The sequence below is a fragment of the Rhinolophus ferrumequinum genome, chromosome 20 (assembly GCF_004115265.2).
Source record: "Rhinolophus ferrumequinum isolate MPI-CBG mRhiFer1 chromosome 20, mRhiFer1_v1.p, whole genome shotgun sequence".
Taxonomy (NCBI): Eukaryota; Metazoa; Chordata; class Mammalia; order Chiroptera; family Rhinolophidae; genus Rhinolophus; species Rhinolophus ferrumequinum.
In genome coordinates, this window is record NC_046303.1 from 10,420,568 (window position 1) to 10,444,490 (window position 23,923).

The 23,923-nt window shown below is 42.5% G+C and overlaps 1 protein-coding gene across 5 annotated transcripts; it reads right to left on the reverse strand.

Moving 5' to 3' along the window:
• Window positions 1-5,305: 5,305 nt before the first annotated feature.
• Window positions 5,306-23,385, reverse strand: LOC117012271 (uncharacterized). 5 transcript variants are annotated; one of them, XM_033088330.1, is made up of 3 exons: window positions 23,250-23,385; window positions 12,847-12,987; window positions 5,306-6,724 (listed from the first exon to the last, which is right to left on the reverse strand). In XM_033088330.1, exons 2-3 carry the CDS (start codon window positions 12,977-12,979, stop codon window positions 5,550-5,552), a joined length of 1,308 nt encoding a protein of 435 aa, XP_032944221.1. In that variant the 5' UTR covers window positions 12,980-12,987; window positions 23,250-23,385; the 3' UTR covers window positions 5,306-5,549. The 5 variants fall into 5 exon arrangements, with proteins under 5 accessions (XP_032944221.1, XP_032944220.1, XP_032944223.1 ...); XM_033088329.1 differs by lacking the exon at window positions 23,250-23,385 and adding an exon at window positions 13,106-13,467; XM_033088332.1 differs by lacking the exon at window positions 23,250-23,385 and having other exon boundaries at window positions 5,306-6,587; window positions 6,680-6,724; window positions 12,847-13,008.
• Between the last annotated feature and the right edge of the window lie 538 nt (window positions 23,386-23,923).

Sequence of the window (23,923 nt, forward strand, 5' to 3'; positions counted from 1 at the left end):
GAGCGCAAGCTCTCAGCAACACGGTTGCCGGTTCAATTCCCACATGGGATGGTGGGCTGCGCCCCCTGCAACTAAGATTGAAAACAGCAACTGGACTTGGAGCTGAGCTGCACCCTCCACAACTAGATTGAAGGACAACGACTTGAAGCTGATGGGCCCTGGAGAAACACAGTGTTCCCCAATTAAAAAAAAAAAAAAAGGCTGGGTTCCTCTCCAATGGGGATAGACAGCTGAGTCCGTTTAAAAAAAAAAAAAAATTGCAATACTCAATACCAAAGATGCCAAAAAATGTCTACACGACTCGTATTGATCTTTTGTTATCAGTATGTATTATTACAATTGTAATAGTTTTTTCTTTCTTAAAATGTGTATACATTTTTTTGGCACACTCAGTATACACATTTGTTGGGACAGTTTTTCATTTAACTCAACAGTGTAAAAGCATGTTGGGCCTTGCTGCAATAACCCCTGGCCTGATTATTTTTGGGGTGGAGGGAGGAGTTGGATATCCTATAATAACAATGAAAAATCATGCATTTTACTTGTTTATATCTTATTGCCATTGCCACATGATTATTATTCCCAGAATGATTGATTCAGAAAAATTAGGATACAGGTAATGTACTATACCGGTCAGCTACCCACATCCCAGAATACCCCTCGTCCTGTTGCCTAAGCACAGATGCCTGAGAACTTCCAGCTTTGATTGCACTGCAGCCAAGACAGCTCAGCAGGCTGGGGTGGGCCTGCAGCTAGGGAAGGGTGTCTGCTTTGATGAACCAAAGTGGGGCCAGAGCTTGCTCATGGTCAAGGATCCTTCCGTCACGAGGGTCTCTTGCTGCTTTCATTACTCAGGATCCCAGGAACCATCCTGCCTCTCTCTGGGGTTTGGATCTCCCCCCTCCCCCTTTAGAGTAACCCATGCAGGCGAGGCTGGCTGCTTCCTCAGCTCTCTTCAGTAAAGGCTCCTAGACTTGGCCTTAGAAAGTTTCTCTCTGTAACACAATTGGCCCAAACTGCAATCTCCAGGATTTGTTATTTCTGAAAACCCTACAGCCAGTTAATTCAGCCATGCCTACATTTACTCTTAGCATCTTAGCTCGGCATGCAGCAGAAAATCCTCCCCTGGGAATTTATCCTGCTGGAATCCCATTTATGTTAAACATATTCTAGTACAATATGGAAGAATAATATCAATGATTCTCAAACTTATGGGGCATCAAAATCACCCAGAGAGCTTGTTAAAACAGATTCCTATGGCCTATTGCTAGAGTTTCAGGATTTCTGATTTACTGGGTCTGGGATGAACTGGGGAGATTTGCATTTCTACCCAGTTTCCAAAGGATGCTGTTGGTCTGGGGACCCGCCATAGAGATCCATTGCTTTAAATCAGGGGTGTCCAAACTTTTTTCAACGGTTTTCACCAAGGGCCATATGCGGTAAAATACACAAACAGCCGGGCCACTCACTCGAGGTGAAGTACGTATTGCCTCACCTGGTTTATTTAAGTAAACTAAATATATTTTTGGACTTTGCTGCAGGCCAATTAACAATGGATCATGGCCCACAGTTGGCCCGCGAGCTGTAGTTTGGACACCCCTGCTTTAAATGCTTAAACTTCTACTGAAGTCTTCCTCCACCTCCTGCTTTAACTGGAATCTCACCATCCACTGCAGCCCTTGCAAGTTAATTTCTGTACCTTATTCACTCCAGGTTTCTGGCCTAGATTCCGTGGTCCACCACTTCAGCCTGTCATCTCCCTGACCTGCTATCTCCTTTGTCTAGTTTACCCAGAACCTTAAACCAAACTCTTCCTCCTCTGCCCCAGTTCCCCAACTGCTGATGAATCAAATATCTCTGTCCCCAAATCTCTCCCCTCAGTCTTAGTACTCTCCACTCCTATTCAGGAAGGCAAAAGAATCCAGCAGACTTCCTTTTACCAAGGTATCCTACAGCCTGTCCTCACGGTTGGCATAGGCAGACTTGTAAAACTGCCCCCAGGTTTCCTGCCTAAATACACAGGATTGTTACGATAATGGATTTTACTCCCACAATTAGACTGTTACAAGACACAGTTGACCTTTTCACAAGGTGATTATTTGGGTGGTCAGAACCATATCACATGAGCATTTTTAAACCACAGGTTTTTCTGGCGGATAGCAAAGAGGAAGTCAGATTCCGGGCTTGAGAAAGACTTGATGTGAGAAAGACTTGGTGGTTTTATTTTAAAATGAAGGGGCCACATGGCAAAGAATGTGGTAACTTCTAAGAGCTGAAATCAATCTATGCAAGGAAATGCCAGCAAGGAAATTCCAACTGCCAGCAAGGAAATGGGACACCTCACTCCTATACTCGCAAGGAACTCACTTCTGCTAGCTGTTGCAATGGCCCCGGCCACGTATTCTTCTCCAGACCCCTCAAGTAACAGCGTAGGCCTGCCCGCGCCTTATCTGGCACTTGATGAGGTCCTAAGCAGAGAACCCGGTCGCATCTACCGAGATTTCTGAACTACAGACCTGTGAGATAATAAATGGGTGTTTTTCTCACTTTTTTAAAAAAATTCATAAACTTAATTTTTTTTACAGCAGTTTTAGGTTCACAACAGAATTGAGCAGAAAGTACAGGGATTTCCTTTATATCCTCTCGCCCAACCTGTGTCAACACCACCATAGTATACCTGTTATTGTCCTACCCTGAAACTGGTTCCCAGAGTTTTTTGCTCCAGTAAGCTGTGATTCTGTGTCTGCCTGCCTCTCCAATTTTGGGGTCAGTGGTTTGCCCTGTAACCTCAGTTCTCTGAAGGATTTAAGATTAGATTTTTGTTTGATCAGCGTTTTACTTGTTAACATAGCATGAAGACTTCTAACGTTCTTACCTGCTATACTAGAAGCCAGAAGTCGATGGGTATTATTTTAAGCCATTACATCTGTGTTAATTAGCGACTGCCTGCATGTCTGGAAGCTGCTGGAGGGCAGAGACCACCTTGTTTGGTGTTGTTTTGTCACCTAACACAAGGGCATCACATGTGGTGTTCAGAGCCAATTTACGAAAAATATGGTTACATTCTGCAACTGGAACACGACTGGGAAATTGTAGTGGATGCTGTGTTATACCACTCGTATCTGCCCCGTAACCCCCACACCTGACTTCAGGACTAAAGCATTTACTCTCCCAGCTGCTGGGACCACCGGCAGCTGACAGATTGCAACTGACTTTACCTTCCCAGTGATTGTTCTTGAAGAGAGCCACCCTACCCAAGGCCATGCCTCCTTTATAGAAGTATTCTGCATCACAGTGACTGGTCAATGCCAGGGGATATGAGGTGTGGCGTCTTGCCCCAACTGGGACAACTGCAGGGTCATGCAGCTCAGCTCTCACCAGATTGGCTAAGGCCTCTGCGACTGCGTTAAATCCACTTCTCCCTCTGCTTAATCTTGCTTTCTTTGCCCCCTCAGAGATGTTATTCCCCAAAGCCCTCCCCATTAAATTTCCTGCATACAAATCTCCATCTCAGAGTCTGGTCCCAGGGTACTCAACCTGCCACTGGGGTGCAATAGCCACTTGGGAAAATTAAAGGGTAGGTGTTGTCAGGAGTCACCTTTCATTTTGGACTCCATTTTCCAAACTTACACTTGGCTTTTCATGTATCCTCCAGGATACAGGGAATACTCTGGAAAGTCAGGCAAGTGTTTATTGGTACTACCCTGCTTTTTGTGCTTTCTCATCCATATACTGGCATTAGCATCTTCCCCACCTTCTAGGGTCCCACATCTCCCTACTACGAGGGAGCCCTAGTTACGATCCTTTAAGTGCCTTGAGTTAGTTCACCCACAACACTTCCAACTCCTATTTCACAAGTGTCAAAAAGGCAATCAGATTCAACTCATTCATATTAACACACTAACACGAAAAGCCACTCCCTTTCATTTTTCTCATGGGAATTTATAGGTGAATGAATCAGACTATTGGAATTTCTGGTGGTGAGTCGAGTTAGAGCAGTGGAATGCCTTCCTGGTTTGCATGAAGGCAAGGAAGCTGGGTCACCGGGACTCAAGTCTTCCCTATTCTTCAGTGACTCCAGCCAATGCATTTCTTGCTCAGCCTTTCCAACTCAGTTGTGTTCTGCTGGGCTTGGGATGGTGGGGACAGTGACCACAGGGCAAAATCTGTTCATCTAAACTGACACTAAGCCATTCATTCACAAACGCTTGAGTGCATTTATAATGTGTGAAGCTCTACACTAACCATCCCATGGAGATATGCGGTGGATACTGCTCTAAGAATATATGGCCTCCTTGAGGAGGGAGAGAATGTTACAGGTCTCGTGTTATGTCCTGTAATGGGCTTTGAAAGTGAAAATGTAGGTGACACTGGAACACATAGGAGAGTCACATAATCCACCCTTGGGTGGGGATAGGGGTGAGACATGTTTTCCTAAAGTATCTAAATCAAATCTTGAAGTAGGGGTTAGGAAAGCAGTCGCAGACACTCATTCAGACCAATCTTGGAAACAGTGTCTTGCTGCCTTTTTGAATCTTATCTGAAAGAATGCATTGCCATCACTTTGTTAAGCTATTTCCACCATTTTGAGAGGTACTTGGTTACTATAGGAGTTAAAAATATGACATTTTCATCACAGGGTAAGAGGCAACACTGGAGGACCCATCCACATGTATGCCCATACTGTCCACACTATCACCCAGAGAGCTTTCTGGAAGGCAGCCTCAAGCTCTCCCACATCTGCCCTTTTCTTTCAAATAACCCTGGGAGAGCCTTCAACCATATATAAACATTTTTGGCACTTAGTCAGCCTTAACTTGTGTATTTATTGGGAGACGACTGGTTCCACAAACTGACCATCTAGGTCCAAGGTTATGAGAATAAAGTACCTTTGTTTGCCTAAAGCTTCCTTTGTTTCTACAAGTGTACACTGGTTGGAAGTAAAGGACATGTGGTACTAGAACCCACCCTTGGACACATCAGTTTTATTATCAGGGACCTATGATGTGCCTGGTCTTTCTATAGAAATGAGCAAGGCACAGTGTTACCCCGAGGGAAGGTCCTGTTTATGGAGAATTCTACATTTATTCTGTCCTCAATTCCACATCCATTTCACTTTATCTAAAGGTCCCTGAGATTATAAAACAGGATACATGACAGAAGCATACTCAAATGACCCAATTCTATTGGTGTTATCAGTGATGTGGCCATTTTGGGAAGGGAAGAAAAATCATAAGAATCACATGCATATGCAATTTCAACTTATTTACTGTTTTACAGTTTCCAAAGGCTTTACAATGTCACATTTTCTTAACTTGGTTTTTGTATAATAGCTGTATTAGTTCAAATCAAGAGAAAAATCAATGTTCTAAACCAAACATGACATTGTAATATTTAGCTATTCTTTGTAACTGGAACTCAGAAAATAGTTTCCTATGAAATAGTGATGGAATAATACATCTCCTTAAATTGGTTGTATAAGAGACTCAAGATACCTTATACACAGAATCATTACCAATATCTTTAAGTTTTCATCTTCAGGATAAAGCTCAAGGCCTTGAATCTCTCCCTGTTCCCTTTCCACTCCCTTCTGTTGATGATTCAAGGCACCTCTCCAGTTCTGCATCCTGCCACCAGCAACTATCACACTGGATGGCTTCATCAACTTTCTCAAACTGGGCCAACCAGGCAGCTGAGGGAACGGCCCCCTGGGAGTAACTGTTCTGCTCTCCCACTTCCTCTTCATCTACTTTCTCAGGGAAGCCATGGCTCCCCCTACTGTTGTCTGGCTTTCTTTCCCCAACAAGGGTCTTCTGGGATCTAGATTGTAGGCTCAGGTCCTTGACTGCTTCCATGCTGATGCACAGTGGCCTTTCGTGACATGTGGTGACATCTCCAGAAGATGGATACAAGTCTGAGTTCAGAGTATTATGGATCTCAACTCCGTCTTTCACTTCATCTGGAGGTGGCAGGATTTGGGGAACAGCTACATGTCCCTTCTTTTCTTTATCCGTCTCCATGGTTAACCCTGACTTTAACATCTCATCATGTCTTACAACCTGACACTGCTCTGACCCGACAGCGATTTGTTCACCTTTATACAAAATGGGGTCTTCACCCTCCTGAGGATTACTGGGCACACCCAGACTTTCACATGAACTCCGTGAAATCCTATTGTGCTGCACATTCTCTGGCATGGATCTACCATAAACCAGGTCATACAAATGCACGGTTTCTTGGAAAGTCTTCCAGAACTGTATTACAAGAGATCCTTTGCCCTCTTCCATCATTTTCTTGTTCTCAGATGCATAGCTTCCTTGAGGTGTGTCACCACACAGTGTTTCATTAGGAGAGCTCTTAGCATGTAGTTCCCTCTTCTGAGCAACCGAAGACCAAGCCCCATCTGTTTCTTCGGGAATGTTGTCACTTTCTATGTCACTGTTAGTAGAGAAACTGGTCACCCTGCCTATGTCACGGCTGTTGCCTTTAGAGTGTAAATCTTGTTTTTTGCTCATATTCTCCTGCTGAAGTTCAGTTTGAGTCTCTTGTGTTTTCATTTTTCTTGCATAGCCACTGTAGTGCCAGAACTGTGCTGGATGATAACACATAGGGAATCCCGGTCTGCGGTTAAGTGTAGTGGGCAACGGGGATTGAGGTACGAGGAAGCCGGGATACTCACTGGGCACCACTGAACATGGGAAATACAGGCTTCCATTTCTGGACCCTAGGAAGAAAATATGGTGGTCATTTTGTCTCCTGCAACCAGTCACAACATTCAGCCAGCACACACCTGTATGGCACACCATGGAGGTGGTAACTAACACGCCCAGCTGCTCTCTGGATATCCCGGGACTCCACAAATCAAGGGGCAATGACTGAAACTGCGGGACCCCCAGAACCTTGGCACTAGAATAGGCATCCGTTCCGAATGATCAGTTCCCAGGCCACAGTCAGCCAGCACATTATGAGTGTCACTCTTAATGACTTTAAAAGAGACCAAGCAAAAAAAAAAGAGAGAGAGACCAAGCACACACTAAGCATAACTCAGGGTTTTCATGGCTTCAGAAAAAATAATTCACATCAGGCCTTTACAAAGTGAAGGGGAACAAAAGTTCTTCGGATTTCAAAGCCTTTGTAAAACTACTTATTCAGCATCCTTCATTCACACACACACACACACACACACATTTCCCCCCCATTTCCACTCTTCAGGGTAATCACTGCAATGGTGTCACCAGACATTTTCTTCACATAAATATGACATATGATCACAAAATATAGTGAATGTTTAAATTAAAAAAAACTTATTACAGTAAAAGACACATTGCTATTAACCCCTCTCCAAATACTCCCCCTCGCTTTGAACATACTTATCCTATCATTTCTGCCACTTTCTGAAGCAGTTCTGGAAGTCCTCTTTCGTGAGGGTTTTTACTTCATCATGACAATGCTCCATGTCACACATCTCTTCTGGTACATGGCAACTTCTCTCAAATAAAAACATTACGGTGTGTCCTCATCCACCTCATTCACCGGTCCTGGGACCATGTGACTTCTGGCTCTTCCCCAAAGTCAAAATGACCATGAAACAAAAATGTTTTGAATCATATCAGGACATTGAGGCAGCCACAACAGCACAACTAAAGACACTCACAAAAGAGGACTTCCAGAACTGCTTCAGAAAGTGGCAAGAATGATGGGATAAATGGGGGAGTATTCTGACGGGGATTAACGGCAATGTGTTTTTTACAGCAATAATTTTTTTTTTAATGTAAACATTCACAGTATTTTTTTAATCACACCTCATACATCCTTGGGAAAGATTTTGCAAGACAAATGGCAAATAAAGTTAAGATAAAACTAGAAAGGAAGTATTAGTTCAAATCAGTGTTCCTGAGGAATTTACTCAGTATGATGAGGCTGACCTTACAAACTCAATTTCACTGTTGAGAAATGTACCAAAGTGACTCTCGTACCTGGCATAACATAGTTATACAAGCATTGGGTTTTTTTTTTTCCCTTATTGAAAGAAAGGAGTAAAATCTCAGCTTGGAGTTTAACATTGTCTTTAAGTACAACAAAATAGCGTAATAGCAGGTCCCCGTCACAAGAAACCACCATGGGACCACTATCCAGTCACCCATAGCATAAACATAGGTGTAATTAAAGTTATTTTTTTTCTCCCTCACTAACCACCCAAAGCTATCAGTCTATTCTTTTTAATGCCTTCCCTCTTCTGTTACTAGTACAAAGTCCTCTCCAAGTTTTTACCTGATTACTATTAACGTTCTTGACCCATCTCCCCAACATATCACAGGTCTGTAATCCATACTCTTCCAGAATGATCTTTCTGACCCACTTTGATTCACTTATTCCAGTTACAGTATGTGAATGGCTTATCACAGCCTGTCAGGAAATGGGGAACAATGACCCCATTCCTTAAGATGGCATAAAGGCCCTCATTATCTGGTTTCTCACTGTATCGTCTCATTCTCTCCCACTAACACCACAGCCTCTAGCTATATGTGGGTTCCTCCACTACAGCAACTCCTCTTCCCTTTTCTGGGACATCCTCCTTCCCCACTCCCTTCCAACTGCTACCAAAACCTAATTCATTTTTTTATAAAAGGAAATCCTGCCGTTTGTGACAACAGATGGACCTTAAGGGCATTTTGCTAAGAGAAATCAGGTGGACAGAGAAAAAAATTGTTGCATGATCTCATTTATAAGTAAAATCTAGAAAAGATGCACTCATAGTAAAAGAACACAACGGTGGTTGCCAGGGTCTGAGTGGTGGAGGAAATGGGGAGCTGTTAGCCAGTGGGAAAAAGCCTAACTGATCTTATACAAAAGAGGAAACTGAGGCGAAGAGAATTTAATATTTAAAACCCACCCATTTACAGGAATATGAATTCAGCCCAAATTTCAAGTGTACAGCACTGCATATTGTGGTAGACTTCCCAATTCTGGATACGTAAGAAGCTTCAAAGCCATTCGGTCCTAACAAAGTAAAAAGCTGATGTGAAAAATGAACTTTTCTTAGATCCTTCATAGTAGTGAGGTTACAGGGCAAACTGTGACACCCAGTACAACTATCACAACTTACAGGGGCACAAACCCAAGACATAACAACTCCCTGGGTACGAGTGGAGTAGGGAAACCTGAACTGTTACTGACAAATTGTACATTCAGGGTAAACAAATCTGAGAGTTAAAAACTTTGGGGATAGTGGCACTCTTTTTTAAGTTTTACCTGCAGTAGCTCAGTTTCTCAAGGTACATCTACGAGACAAGTCCCTTGTGCCTCCAACAGGGAGAAGGGGAAAAGGAACCACTGTGACAAACACCAGACTGCAGGAGACTGCAGGAGAAGCTACTAGTTCACCAGGGCCAAACTGACCTGTAGGAAGGGAAATACCTATCTCCAGACCACACCTCTCCCATCTCAATGGGAAAGTAAAGCATATGTATAGTTCAGTCCAAAGACACAATCTGACTAAAAGACACACCTAATATCATAGTCCTTTCACAACCATAAAACTAGGATCCCCCAATAACTTACCACATTACTAAAGGTCTATTTAAAGCAGTTCCTTTTATCCAGCACATAATGCCTGGCAATAAAGAAAGCATTACAAGACCTACTAAGACAAAAATCACATTGTCTCCAAAAAACTCACTTTAAAGACAGCTAATAAAAGTGAATGGAGAAAGATGTACCATGCTGACAGTAATCACGTGTGAGTTGTATAAGTGATGGAGATAAAGAACAGCCTCACCTACAGGGTCATTCTTCACTGAGTCATAAACCCTAATGTGTATGCCCTTAACAGAGGGTCAAACTACGTGAGGCCAAAAGTGACAGAACTGCAGGGAGAAATAGATTAACTCACTATTATAGTTGGAGACTTTAGCATCCTTGTTATTGCAAATGGACCGATGTAGGGGGTAAAAAAAAAAAATTATACGAAAACAGGTGAATTCAACAGGACCATCAACCTATTAAATATAATTGACATCTATAGACTTCGACGGAAAAATACACCTTTTCACACTCACAAGAACATTCACCCAGACAGACAACGTTGTGGGCCATAAAACACACTTTTACAAATTAAAAAATATATTCGTTATATATAATGTCTGCTCTTAGACTACAACGGAACTAATGTAGAAAACAAGATAGCTGGAAAGTTCCAAAATACTTTGAAAAACTAGCAAAGGCAATATTACAATGGAGCAGAGACAACCTTTTGAACAAATGGTCCTGGAAAAAGTTGACATCCATATGTAAAAAAGTGGATCTAGACATAGACTTCACACCCTTCACAAAAATTAACTCAAATAAATCATAGACCTAAGTGTGAAATGCAAAACTATTCAGATGCCTAGAAGATGACACAGGAGAAAAATTAGATGATGCTGGGTATGGTGGTGACTTTTTAGATGCAACACCTTTGGCACATCCACTTAAAACTAATAAGCTGGACCCCATCAAAATTTAAAACTCTGCAAAAGACAGTGTCACGAGAATGAAAAGACAAACCAGAATGGGAGAAAATATTTGCAAAAGACGTATCTGATAAGGGACTATTATCCAAAATATACAAAAGACTCCTAAAATATTAAGAGAACAGCCCAATTTAAAAAAAAGGCCAGACCTTAACACACCTCATCAAAGAGGATATATGGATGGCAAATACGCATGTGAGAAGATGCTCCACATCATATATCATCAGGGAAATGCAAATTAAAGCAATGAGCTACTACCACACATGTATTAGAACACTTAAAATCCTGAACACTGACAACACCAAATACTGGTAAGGATATGGACCAATGAGAACGCTTAGTCATTGCTGGTGGGAAGGCAAAATGATACAGCTGCTCTGGACAACAGTTTGGCAGTTACTTACAAAACTAAAGATATTCCACAGAACTAGAATAAATAATCCTAAAATTTATATGGAACCAGGGAGTGGCCAGTTAGCTCAGTTGGTTAGAGCGTGAAGCTAATAACACGAAGGTTGCCAGTTCTATCCCCGCATGACCCACTGTGAGCTGCGCCCTCCTTAAAAAAAAAAATCTTAAAAAATTTAAACCAAAAAAGACCCCAAAATAGGCATAGCAATCTTGAGAAAGAACAGAGTTGGAGGTATCATGCTACCTGGTATCAAATTATACTATAAGGCTATAGTTATCAAAATAGCATGGTACTGGCATAAAAACAGACACATAGATCTATGAAACAGAATAAGAGAACCCAGAAATAAACCCACACCTAACTTAATCTATGACAAAGGAGGCAAGAATATACAATGGGGGTAAAGACAGTCTGTTCAATAAATGGTGTTGGGAAAACTGGGCAGATATATGAAAAAAAAATGAAACTGGACCACATTCTTACATCATATACAAGAACAAAATGGATTAAAGACTTTAAGTAGAGGTCACTGAATATGCATAGAATATATCTGGAAAAATACCCAAATTAACTGACAATAGTTTTTGCCTCAGGGGAATGGACTGGGAGACTAGGAAAAGGGAGTGTAAGGGAAAGACTTCATTCCACGTTGGTACACTATTTTAATTTTTAGCCTCGTGAATTTGGTTACTTTAAATAAAAAATAATTTAAGCAAGTTTCAACTGCAAAAATGTTGTTATTCAGAAGCTAGTTATACCTCTTATTCTGAATAATTCCTAATCAAAATGACCAGGCACAAAATAAGCCATGAGAATCTGCCCTGTAGGTTAATACAACCAGGATGCTTTGAGTCCACTTGCTCAAGTGCACTCAGGTTGTATTCACCCCAAGGAACCTCTCTACACGTTGGCCACGACACTGTCATGTTTAATTCACAATTTCAGTAAGCTATTTAACAACTTATATATGCCTCTTACTTCCTAGTTAACTCTATATCCAAAAATGATATAAATGGTCTTCAGTGAATCTATACTCGACATCTTTTCTGTACCCAGCATCCATTCTACCTTGTTTTGGTAACAGGCTCTCAAGCTTCTTGGAAAAAGGAACTTTTTCTTTGAAAAAGGAGAGAGCCTTATACGACAGGCTCACACCACCTTCAACATGGGGCACACAATCTAGACTGACCAAGGAGACTAGGGCACCTTCCTGGCTTGGTAATTAGAACAGGGAGAGCATGTGACAAAGGCAGACATGGAACATCAGCTTTGAACTCTAGATGAAACTATGGAAGAGAAATCTCTTCCCTGGGATCACCCCACCCAGCAAACGCTAAGTCCTTGGGACAGGGCCCTCTTGCCAGCCTCGGCTAGGCCTGTTCTCTTCCCTGAGAACCTATCACTAATACTGGGAGCCTATGCCTCTCTCCCATTCCCTTCCCTGAGGACATATCACTAATAAGCCCTGCTTACATACTAATCAACTTGCTGACCTTTGATTCTTCACGGTGTGGGCAACAACCGATACTCCTGTGATATTTGGACAAGGAGCTCTGACGTACCTCTGCCAACCACACTGGTCTCAGAACGTAAGGAGGTTCTGGTTTGACTACTGGGACCCTGAACAAGTCACTGACTCTCTCAGCCTCAGTTCCCTTATTTGTCAAACAAGGACAGCTCGCGGGGCTGAGAGGTGGACCGAGAGACTCATTCCTAGTATTTAGCAGAGTACCCGGCATAGAGCTCGATTCCAGTTTTTCCTAGTACTGTGAACTGGCCCCACTGCCCCCTGAGCTGCCACAATGCCCTTTGTGTCAGGACAGGGTGAGGAAGGGGAGGTCATGGCGAAGCATCAGAAAACCCTCAAGCACAGGTTTCAGGGAGGGTCCATAATCCCACTGAACCTCTTTGCAGAGTCCTTACCTGCCCCGGGAACGCAGAACGGATTATAGGCAGGATTCTGGTACCAGAAGCTTGGGTAAGGCTGCTGGGCCACGGTGTGCACCACAAAGGGTCGGCCGTTATTGCTGTCAAGATTGTTTTCTGAAGAGGTCATCGTCCAGGCTGAAAAACGGATGTTGACGTTCAGGAAACGACCGTCACACTCGGCCAAAAATGTGAGCGTGGAGACGTCACCTCAGAGCCGCTTCACAGCTCCAGGCCTGGGTGTCAGGTTCCTTACCTTGTCCTCCTGCTCACCTGGCATCAGGGCCTCACCTGGCATTAGTGACACAAAGGGCAGCATCGCATTCAGGACCCGGGCAGTGGTGCCCAAAGGCCGCGTCACCTTGTGACAAGCGAGTCTAGGCTTCCTGCGCAGCCGCCCCCAGGCAAGAGTGAGGCTTTGGAGGCGCAGGCGCAATTCAGTGCCAGGCCTCACACACCAGGTGCTGCACCCGAGGGCGGTGGCTCAGGCCGGGCCTACCGTGTCCTTGTCCTGTGCCCTCCAGCGTGTGGGGCCAGCACCTTCCCCAGGCCCGGGCTCTCGTCAGTCCAGGAGGCCCCCGGGCTCAGGGTCACCTTACCCAAGCCTCACCTGCCTCACCTGCCCCTACCCCCCACCCCGCAAATACCCTCAAACCAGTGAGTTCCAGCCCACCGGCCAACCCGCACCACCCCTGCTTCAAATTTGTCACACCGACCTAGTCTGAAGTAGTTTGAAGTCTACGACTGGGCCCCTCTGCGGTGGCCCACCGGCCTGCTGCTAGGCTCACCTCGGCAACCCGGAGCGGCCATGGCGGCTGTGGCGCTGCGCCCGCCTTTATACGCGCCACAGGGCGGCACGTGCTGCGCGTTGAGCAGGCACCGCCCCGCACGCTTCGCCCGCGCGTGCGTCCTGTGTGCGGCCCTGGCCCGCGGCCCCGCCAGGAAGCCCCGGAAGAAGCCCTCGTGGGCTTCCACCCGGAGGCGGGGAGCAGTGCTCTGCGTCCGGTCAGGGGGTGCAGCCTTAATCCTCCCTTCTGGAACTCCTTCGTGCGCGTAGACGCCCTGGTGTTGGCTCTTCCAGAGGACTGGACAGTCCCCCGTTCCCCTCGCTGTGCCGACTGTCCCCTCCACTTAGCCAGAGTGAGGGCAGCTTATCTCTGCTTCTCTGAGCTCCTGGTCTCCTTCCGTCCTTGGGCCTAAAGCCACTGACTCTTAAGCAAGAGGAGCTGAGCGAGGAGAAGAGACGGAGGAGGAGGCCAACTTGGGCAGAGAGTACAGACGGAGGGGAGAAAGATTCACACAGGAGGTGCTCAAGCAGGCTTCATGCTGCTCGGGGTAAAATCGGGGAAGAAGAGGCTTTGGCAATTAGGACGCCACTGGTTGGGGAAAGTGGTGGGACAGAAAGCCACAGTCAGTCGTCTGTGGGGTGATAGATGGACAGTGAAAGTGAAGCTGGCAAATACAGACTGCGCTTTATTTGCACTTTTTTTTAAGACCGATTTTTGTATTTTAATCTCCTAAATGGAGACATAGGGAGATGTTGCAGAAAGTGGAGAGAGAAGGGATGTCAGGATGTTGTGAGGAGGCAGAGGGAGAGTAGCTACACCTGGTTGCAATGTTTTGCACAGAAAAAAGTCTTTGAGATTGGAGGGAAATGAAGGCTTAAAGGCAGGAATTTAAGCGCATTAGCATCTAATGAGCGATTTCCCCCCAATGAATAAAGGCAGGAATAACACTTGTAGGTAACACTGAGAATTTGGGATGACCAACAGCATTACTGGGTAGAAACTGTGCTTGACCAGCAATAGCAGTGGCTGAAACTTGATTAAAGTTTTTCTTTCACATAAAGAAGTCTGGAAGTGAGCCACCCAGGGCTGGGCTGGTAGCTCTTGCTGTCATGAAGAATCCAATCTCCTCTCTTTCCACTCTACCATCCTTAGCCCTGGCCTTTATCTTCAAATTGCCTCATGTTTCAAGATGCCTTTTCCAAGTAGAAACCAAGAGGATGAGAAGGGAAAGAGTAAAAAAAGAGCACAAAGGGCACACAGCAGCTTCTTCTGTCATCAGTTTTGCTCTTCAGGAATTTCTCAAAGACCCACGAAACTTCAGGTTTCAGCACATTGGCTTCTCATGGCTGAAAAATGGTTTGTTAGCTGGGCACATTGCCACTTGGAATAAACTGGGATGCCGTGACTCAGGAAGAGAATGGGTATTAATTGAGCAGACAACTAACAATGTCTGCCATACTGCTGCTGGGAATGGAGGACGCAGTAACCAACGTACGTGCAAAAGCGTTGCTGGTAGATCTGAGGGTTGAATTGGGTTGGGGATCAGTAATTTGTATTGGCCCGCATCTGCATTGGTGGGTCACTTGCTCAGCCATGTTCAGTCACTTGGGAGAGACACTGAATGGTTGGATGGATCAAGGACTGTGGTTTTGCAGGGCTTATGGAAAGAAAAGTCAAGGGTTCAAGAAAGTTCAGTGTGATGGTGAGAAAATAAAAGTAATACATCATGGCACGTATTGTATATCCTGCACTTGTTATGACCCTGCGCACGAGTGCCTCCTTAAATTTTGCCCCCCAGATGCCTTGCCTTACCCTTCTCGTGGCCTAGAATAGTCAGAAAGAGAAAGTAAATAATGTCAGAGAGCAGATGATCAAATGGAGAAAAATTAATGGAGGGCTTCCACATGAGAGTTAAAGAGCTAGAGGAAGAGGGTTGTGGTCAGAGAATGGACATCTGAAGTTTAGGTTTTCATAGTCGGAGCAGTTGCAAGTTATAACAAGGTCCACCAGGTGGCCAAGCTAGTGGTTTGCAGAAGTGCTATGGAGGTGAAGGTCATTGGCACTGAGGAAGGAAAAGATCGGTGAAGCTGGGGTTTGGGATGAATCACCCCCTCCTTCATATTGTAGTCATTACAGGTTCCCATGTCCTCAATGAATGTGGCAGAGAGACCAGGAAGGTGAGAGAGAAACATCCCAAGATGTTTGTATTCATAATTTTATAATGTTTTTCTTCAAGAGTCCCCGAATTTTATATTAGTCCCCATAAAACTTGGATCTGCCACAAGCTGGGGGCCATGTCTCAGCCTTGCAGTGCATGGAGAGTGGGAGATTGAAGAACCTCCCTATGGGAGCAGCTCAGGACTGGAGAGTCCTTGGAAGGGAACACGGTGCAGGGACGATTCAGTAAAGAGGTTGAGGGATATGGTGGCTTGTTTGTAGCCAAACAGGGCTTCCAGGTGGCATAATTATTGAGAGGGCTGGTAGCTAGATCACCAGGGAGCAGGACTGGACTAAGAAAGTCCCAGAAATGCCTGCTAACTGGGTTTTGGGTTTGAGGCAGTGCTGGAAGATGTCAAGGATGAAACATACAGTGGTCCTTCCTGGTCCGTAGATTCCTACTAGACTTCTTCTGTAAGGTTTTCGTGTTGAGGCATTTTGTGTGAGGTGGGGGGTCAGAGGATAGATGGCAGTCGCTATTGTGCTGTTAAGTCCAGTTCGTGAACTGTGTGTTCTCTGCTCAGGATTCCAAATGGGTATTATCATCATGTCTATTTTACGATGGGGACACCTGAGATTCAGGGAGGTTGATTAATCTGCTCATAGATGTGACGTTGCAATCCTACTGGATGGAAGGGGTGTGGGCTGAGGTCTTTGGAGTCTCAGGCCCAGTGCCTTTTCTAGTGCTTGGGTGGTCAGTGTTGCCCTCACTTTGACAATGTGACAGTCTGTCTCTCATTAAAGCAGAATGATTTCTGCTTTCCTCTCAGTTGACACACTAATTTCAGATTGAAATTTTAAACACAAGTGTAGTGATGGTCTATGTTTCCACACCCTGAGCTTCATCTTTAACACATTGGTCAGTAATTCCTGCATCAAGGACGCTGAGGCTTACTAGTGACCCTTCATTTACTTATTCCCTCCACAAATATTGGAGTCCCTGCAATGTGACCAGCACAATTCTAGCCCTAAGGAAACAGCAGGGAAGAAAACAAAATTATAATTCCTAGGGAGCCTCCATTTTGTGGAATTTGCAATGAGACGCCATTTACAACTATCAGATGGGGGAAAAACCCTAAAAACTCTGACAACACTAAGGGTTTAGGAGGAAGTGGTGTGACAAGAACATGTATACCCTGCTGGTGAGAGTGTAAATTGGTAAAATCACTTTGGAGGGCAAGTTGAGAGTATCTTAAAAAGTTGAAAAAAAAAAAAAAGTGAAAAATGAGCCATACTCCATGAACCAGCAATTCTACTTCCAGAAAACTGCTAGAAATAAATCTTGCATATATGCACAAGGAGACATTTATTTAAAATGTTTGTTGCAATAGCATTGCTTGTAATATTAAAAAATTGAAAACCACCTAAGTGTTCGTGAAATAAGAGAATGGATAAATAAATTATAGATAGATTATGGGATATTACACAGGAGTCAAATGAAGGAATTAGAATCACTTCTGTCCCCATGCATAAATCTGAATTAAATACAAGGTTCTAATTTATAATTTCCTTTATAAATGTCTTTTAGAGTTATAGTTTTTCTTCCTATTGAAAATGATTTATTTAAATTACATTTTCTGTGTTGGTGGTGTGTATATTGACATTTATATATTGATTTTATATTCCAGCAACCTTGCTGAACTCTCATTAATTTCAGGTTTTGGTAGATTTGACTAGATTTTCTACGTGGACACTCAAGTTATCTACAAATAATGACAGTTTTATTTCTTCTTTTTCAATGACTGTCTTCTCATGTCTCTTATTTATTTTAACCTTCTAAGACCTTCAGGACAACATTCAACTAAAAAAATTGATAGCAGATACCAGTGCTTTGTATTTAATTCCTAATGATTCGTTATAATTGTTGTAGGTTATTTTCTAGATAAACTTTATCAACTTAGTAGGATCTTTTTTATTCCAAATTGACAGAAAAGTTTTAAAATTTTTAATGACTGTTGAGTTTCAGTAAATGGTTTTTCTGCATCTATTAAAAGAATTACATTTCCCCCCCCATCTTCACCTTACTAGTAAGGCAGATTTCTTAACAGATTTTTCTCCCATTAAACAATCCTTGCATCCTTTTGATACACTCAATGTGGTTTTGATATATTTCAATATACATTGCAGGATTCCATTTGCTGGTACTTTATTTAGAATTTTGGAATCTAAGAATTTTCAATTTTCACATTGTCTTTTCTCGGTTTCCAGACATTCTAGCCTCATATAATCAGATAACGTGCCATCTTTTCCTGTTCTCTAGAGCAGTTTGCATAAGAGAAGGATTATCTAAAATTAGTTAAGAGGACTGACACTACCCGACTTCAAGATTTACTATAAAGAAAGCTACAGTAATCAGGACAATGTGGTATTGGCAAAAGAATGGACAAAAAGATCAATGGAACAGAATAAAGAGCTCACAAATAGACCCACATAAATATAGTCTTTGACAAACGAACAAAGGCAATACAATGAAGCAAAGATAGTCTTTTCAACAAATGGTCCTGGAACAACTGGACATCCACATGCAAAGAAAATGAATCTAGACACAGACCTATACCCTTCACAAAATTTAACTGAAAATGGATCAGAGACCTATGTGTAAAACAGAAAACTATAAAAAGCCTAGACAATAACACAAGAGAAAACCAAGACGATCTTGGGTATGGTGATGACTTTGTAGATAGAACACCAATGGCACAATTCATGTAAAAAAGAACCGATAAGCTGGACTTCATTGAAATTAAAAACTCTATGAAAGACACTATCGAATGAAAAAAGCATCCACAGACTGGGAGAAAATATTTGCAACAGACATATCTGGAAAAAACCTGTCATCCAAAATATACAAAGAACTCTTAAAACTCAACACTAAGAAAACACATACCCCAATTAAAGAAGGGGCCCCAAACCTTAGCAGAGACATCACCAAAGATGATACACAGGTGGCAAACACATGAAAAGATGCTCCACATCTTATGTCATTAGGGAAATGCAAATTAAAACGAGATACCTCTATACATCTACTGGAATGGCCCAAACCCTGACCCCTGATACCACTAACGGCTAGGGAAGATGGGGAACAACAGCAACTCTCATTCACTGCTGGTGGGAATGCAAAATGGCGCAGCTGCTTTGGAGTACAGTGTGGTGATTTCTTACAAAACTAAACATAACCTGCCTTATGATCCAGCCAACTATTAAAAACGCACATTTTCTCTCTGCCACTATAAGTACTAAGTTACACTTTTATGATTTTTAGAATTAGATTATTTGCCTTCCAAGCTAGGAAGAATGAAGCTTAAGACAACGTAATGCTTTGCCAAGTTATCTCATTTTAACCTCACAATAGACCTAGGAAGTAGGTATTATGTTATTATTTTTCCAATTCTACAGATGAGGAAACTGAGACCTGGGTAGATCAGGGAATTTGCCTCAGATTATAGATTTAGTTAAGTGACAAAGTCAGGCCTCTTTCCAATGTTTCCCTTTAAACTGTTTTTTTTTTTTTTTTTTGTAAAATACACAAAACATAAAAATCTCATTTTGAGCACACAATTCAGTGGCATTAAGTACATTCACAATGTGGTGCTATCATTACCACTATCCACAGCCAGAACTTTTTCATCATCCCAAATAGAAACTCCGTATCCATTACCCAAGCACTTCCCATTCTCCCCTCCTACCAGCCCCTGACTACCACCAGTTCTACTTCTTTGTCTCTATAAATTTGACAAGTCTATGTAACTCATATAAGTGGAATCATATAATATCTGTTCTTTTGTGTCCAGCTTATTTCACTCAGCATTAATGATTCATCCATATTGTAACATGTTTCTTCTTTTTTAAGGCTGAAAACTATTCTATTCCATTGAAATAATATTCCAGTTTATTACTGTGTGATCTAGAGTGAGTTACTTAACCTCTCTGTGCTTCAGATACTTCATCTGTAGAGACAAGAGCAGCAAACTCATACAGTTGTTGTAAATATTAAATGAGTTAATATATATAAAGTGTCTGGCACATCATAAGTACTCACCAAGTGTTATTATTTTGTTGGTGGTATTATTATTATTATTACAAAACAAACACCTAGGACACTCAGAGACTGTTAGACATATAACCCCTAGAGTGGGACCTGCAATTACTAACAATCTAGTTTGCTTTCCTCTGCTAAGGGACAAACTACTGAAGGTTGCATTTTGACCTTTAGGGACATCGCTACATTTTGCTTTCTCTATACTGCTCTTCATATTATATTTCTAAAACACAAAAACCATCACCTTCCACTGATAGTTCCCCACTACCTTTAGGATCGAGTTCAAACTTAACATGGAAGCCCCTTCATGATCTGTATCCATCTCTGGCCTTCCTCTCCAGATATCCTGTCATTCCCCTCATGTACTTCATGTTCTGGTCATAGTTAGTGACCTCATTCACAAGTATTTATTGTGCCTACATAGGAGCTGTGTAAGGCACTGGAGAGCCAACAAGATATAAAAGTGGTTTTTGCCTTCATGGAGCTTACCTTATAACAACATTTAATTATAATAATCATAAGGGCTATGAGACAAAAAGTACTGTGTGGAAGGGAAACATATACTAGTGAAACCTACCAGAGTTCATTTAAACCACTGTCTTGGGCCGGCCCAGTGGCTCAGGTGGTTGGAGCTCCATGCTCCTAACTCCGAAGGCTGCCAGTTCGATTCCCACATGGGCCAGTGGGCTCTCAACCACAAGGTTGCCAGTTCGATTCCTCGAGTCTCGCAAGGGATGGTGGGCTGCACCCCCTGCAACTAGCAACGACAACTGGACCTGGAGCTGAGCTGCGCCCTCCACAACTAAGATTGATAGGACAACAACTTGACTTGGGGAAAAAAGTCCTGGAAGTACATACTGTTCCCCAATAAAGTCCTATTCCCTTTCCCCAATAAAATCTTTAAAAAAAATTAAATAAACCACTGTCTTGAACCCTGCTATATTCCTCAGCTGGTTCCCTCCTTTTTCTACCCAATCTACTCCACTTTTTTGGAGAAGCCTTTCTTGGCATGCTTGTTCTTCTTACATACCCTCATAATACCCTGTGCATATTGCTTTCACAGAATTTATCTCACTTGTTGGTTTGCCCGGATATTTCCCTCCAATACTCCCATTCCTCCACGAGTCTTTTAACTCTGTATTCCAGGGTATTAAAATAAATCTTTGTTGAATAAATGATGTACAGTTTTAAAAATGTTTTTATCTTTAAATATTTATAGACTCAGGAGAAGTTGTAGAAATAGTACAGAGGGTTCCTTGGGTACCCAGCTTCCCCAATGGTAACATCTTATAAAACTATAAAACATTGTTAAAACTAGGAAATTGACACTGGCACAATGCAATTAACTAGACTACAGACCTTACTCAGATTTCATCACCTTTGTATGCATTTATATTTTTGGTAGGTGTTATACGCAGTTCTCTCAAATTTTATCTTTTGCAATTATACCACAATCAAGATACAGAACTGCTCTATTACCACAAAGAACTCCCTCATACCACCCCGTAATAATGATGTCCATTTTAACTAGATTTTCTCTGTATTATTACAGGGAAGCAAGATGGTGAGGACATATTGCACATTAGCTCTGGAATGCACTGTCCCCTCAGAGATGGCCCTGATAACTCCTCCCCCAAATCCAAGATCTGTAAATCGGTTAAAATGTTAAAATTAACATTAAGAACATTTTAGATTACCTTAACATCTTAAATGATTATGATTTATAACATTCAGAAATGGCTAAGCAAAGACTCAACTTTAGAAATTTTGTAGTCGCATCTTTCTTTTTCCAGGAGTCATTTCAGTTTTCTGTCTTTTCTAGAATCATGACAAAGTTTCAAATGCCATCTTAGGAGGATACTGGTTCACGGCCATTGGCACTTAATTAAAAGAAAATGCCTTATTAAATAAAAAGGAATGCTTGAAGCAATGTCATGTGCCTAGTTTGGGATATAGATCACATGGGAGCTGCTGTCCATTCCAAAACGGTTAGTGTAATTGCTGATTTATGATGTCCCTCAACTGGATATCATAACAAGCTGCGATTGTTCAGCTTTCAAACTGAGACAAGACATGTGAGGAAATCAAGGTGTTGAGACTAACGATGCCACGTACCCCACTGTCAGTTGTTCTACCTCAGCGGGTGCAAGTACTCAGCCTCCTCTGATCGCAGCAGCACCTTTCTTCCTGACTGTTCTAATGCTCTCTGAGACTTTTTAAGGGGATGGCCACCTTGAGGGAAGGAATGGCAAACAAGTACAACTATTTGAGGATAAACGTTCAGTCTGTTCTTTTCCCAATGAAAATAAAACACAAAAAGATTGGCTTCTTTGAAACTCTAGATACAGCAATCCAGCCTGCCAGCGCTCAGTGTTTTAAAAGTTAAAAAGTGATGCTTTAAGTATTACCGAACTAGACTGTCGCTTGTCTGACCCAACCTCCATCCTCAATGCTTTGCTCCCTTACAGCCTTGTTAGAGCTTGGAAAAATTAAGTTTTTGCAGCCACAGTTGGCCAAACTGCAGTGCTAGAAAATGAGATGTACGTGAAAGTCTGCAGATTTGGGGGGATGAAGTATTGTCCTGAGAAAGCTTTTACTTTCCTGGGGGGAAAAAAAAAACATAGATGGCTGAAGCCACTCCTTTCTTCCTCTTCCTGTCTGGAACAAGGGTGTGAAGCCTCAACTTGCTGTAACCATCTGCAACCATGAGGGAAATGTCCAGAGAATTACAGAAATCGTGGCTCTGCTGTTCTTACGCAGTTGAATGAATAATGCTAACTGCCTACCTGCAGACTGGTTATGTGAGCAAATAGACGAGAATTTGTTTAAGTCATTGAAATGGAATCTTTGTCACTTGCAGCCAAACACGTTCCTAACTGTATAGCTATTAAAATGACACCTTTTTAGTCCTTTTTCATCCTCACAATTAGCTTCTCTTTATATAGTTACTGATATTACTATCTCATCACTCTAACCGGAAAACTCAGTCATCTTTTACCTTATTTTCCTTCATCCTCTTAGAAATCAAGTCTTGTTTATTATATCAAGCTAGTTTCTTTCAAATCCATTCTTCAGTCTTCACTACCACTCAATGAGTTTGGACTCTCTCCATCTCCTATTTGGATTATTTTAAGTCTTTTAACCTGTATCCCCCCCTGTTGCAGTTTGAAATCCACCATGTTTCAGAATTAGTTTTCTAAGGAGCACCTGAGATCTTGCTCCCCTGCATATGTTGTTTGGCTCAAATAAACACTTAGAATTAAAAAAAAAAATCATGTTTCCAAAATCTTATGAAGATATTCATTCTCCTCTTTAAAAATCTTAAATGGCTGTCTACAGGATGAAACACAAACTCTCACCATAGGTATTGTTAGCAGTTCCTGCCTTCTTGTTTAGACTGCATCTCCTGGATCCAGTCTGGCACAGAGCAGGTGCTCAAGCATTTGCTCAATGACTGAGTATTTTGTATGGCTTTTGTGGTTGTAAAGTCAAAACACATTTAATCAAACTAAGCCGAGTGACAGCACACTGGGCACTCAATACAGATTTGTTGAACGAATCTAGTTTCTAAATTCTACTGAAAAATCCTTTATCGACAGCAGAGCTGGATACACACATCTTGATGTGCACTCAATTGACCTCACTTTTCCGACAGGAAGAGGCTCTTCACTAACATATATGCTTTGAGTTGATAATTAGTTGTGTACATGCTCCACATAGGGCTTATGCTAAAAGTGAAGTTAGGAAAGTAGGTGACGGCTGTGTGGGCATTTCTGACAATCTTTGGTCCATAAATAACTTCTATCAAATGAGAGAGCAAACATACAACGTTCTGCTTGCCAGCAAGCTGTACCGACTTAACCCAACCAGTGTGGGCCACAGCCACCAGCTGCTACAAAGGCTTGGCTTTGTGAAGCAGAAGGCGCTCCTTTGGAACTTGCTAGGCGGGGGAGAGGGTAGCTGCCCGCATTGCGGCACAAAACTGTCTGCGGGCTTCCCAGGCAGAGGCTCCCCCTGCGCACCCCCGACGGTC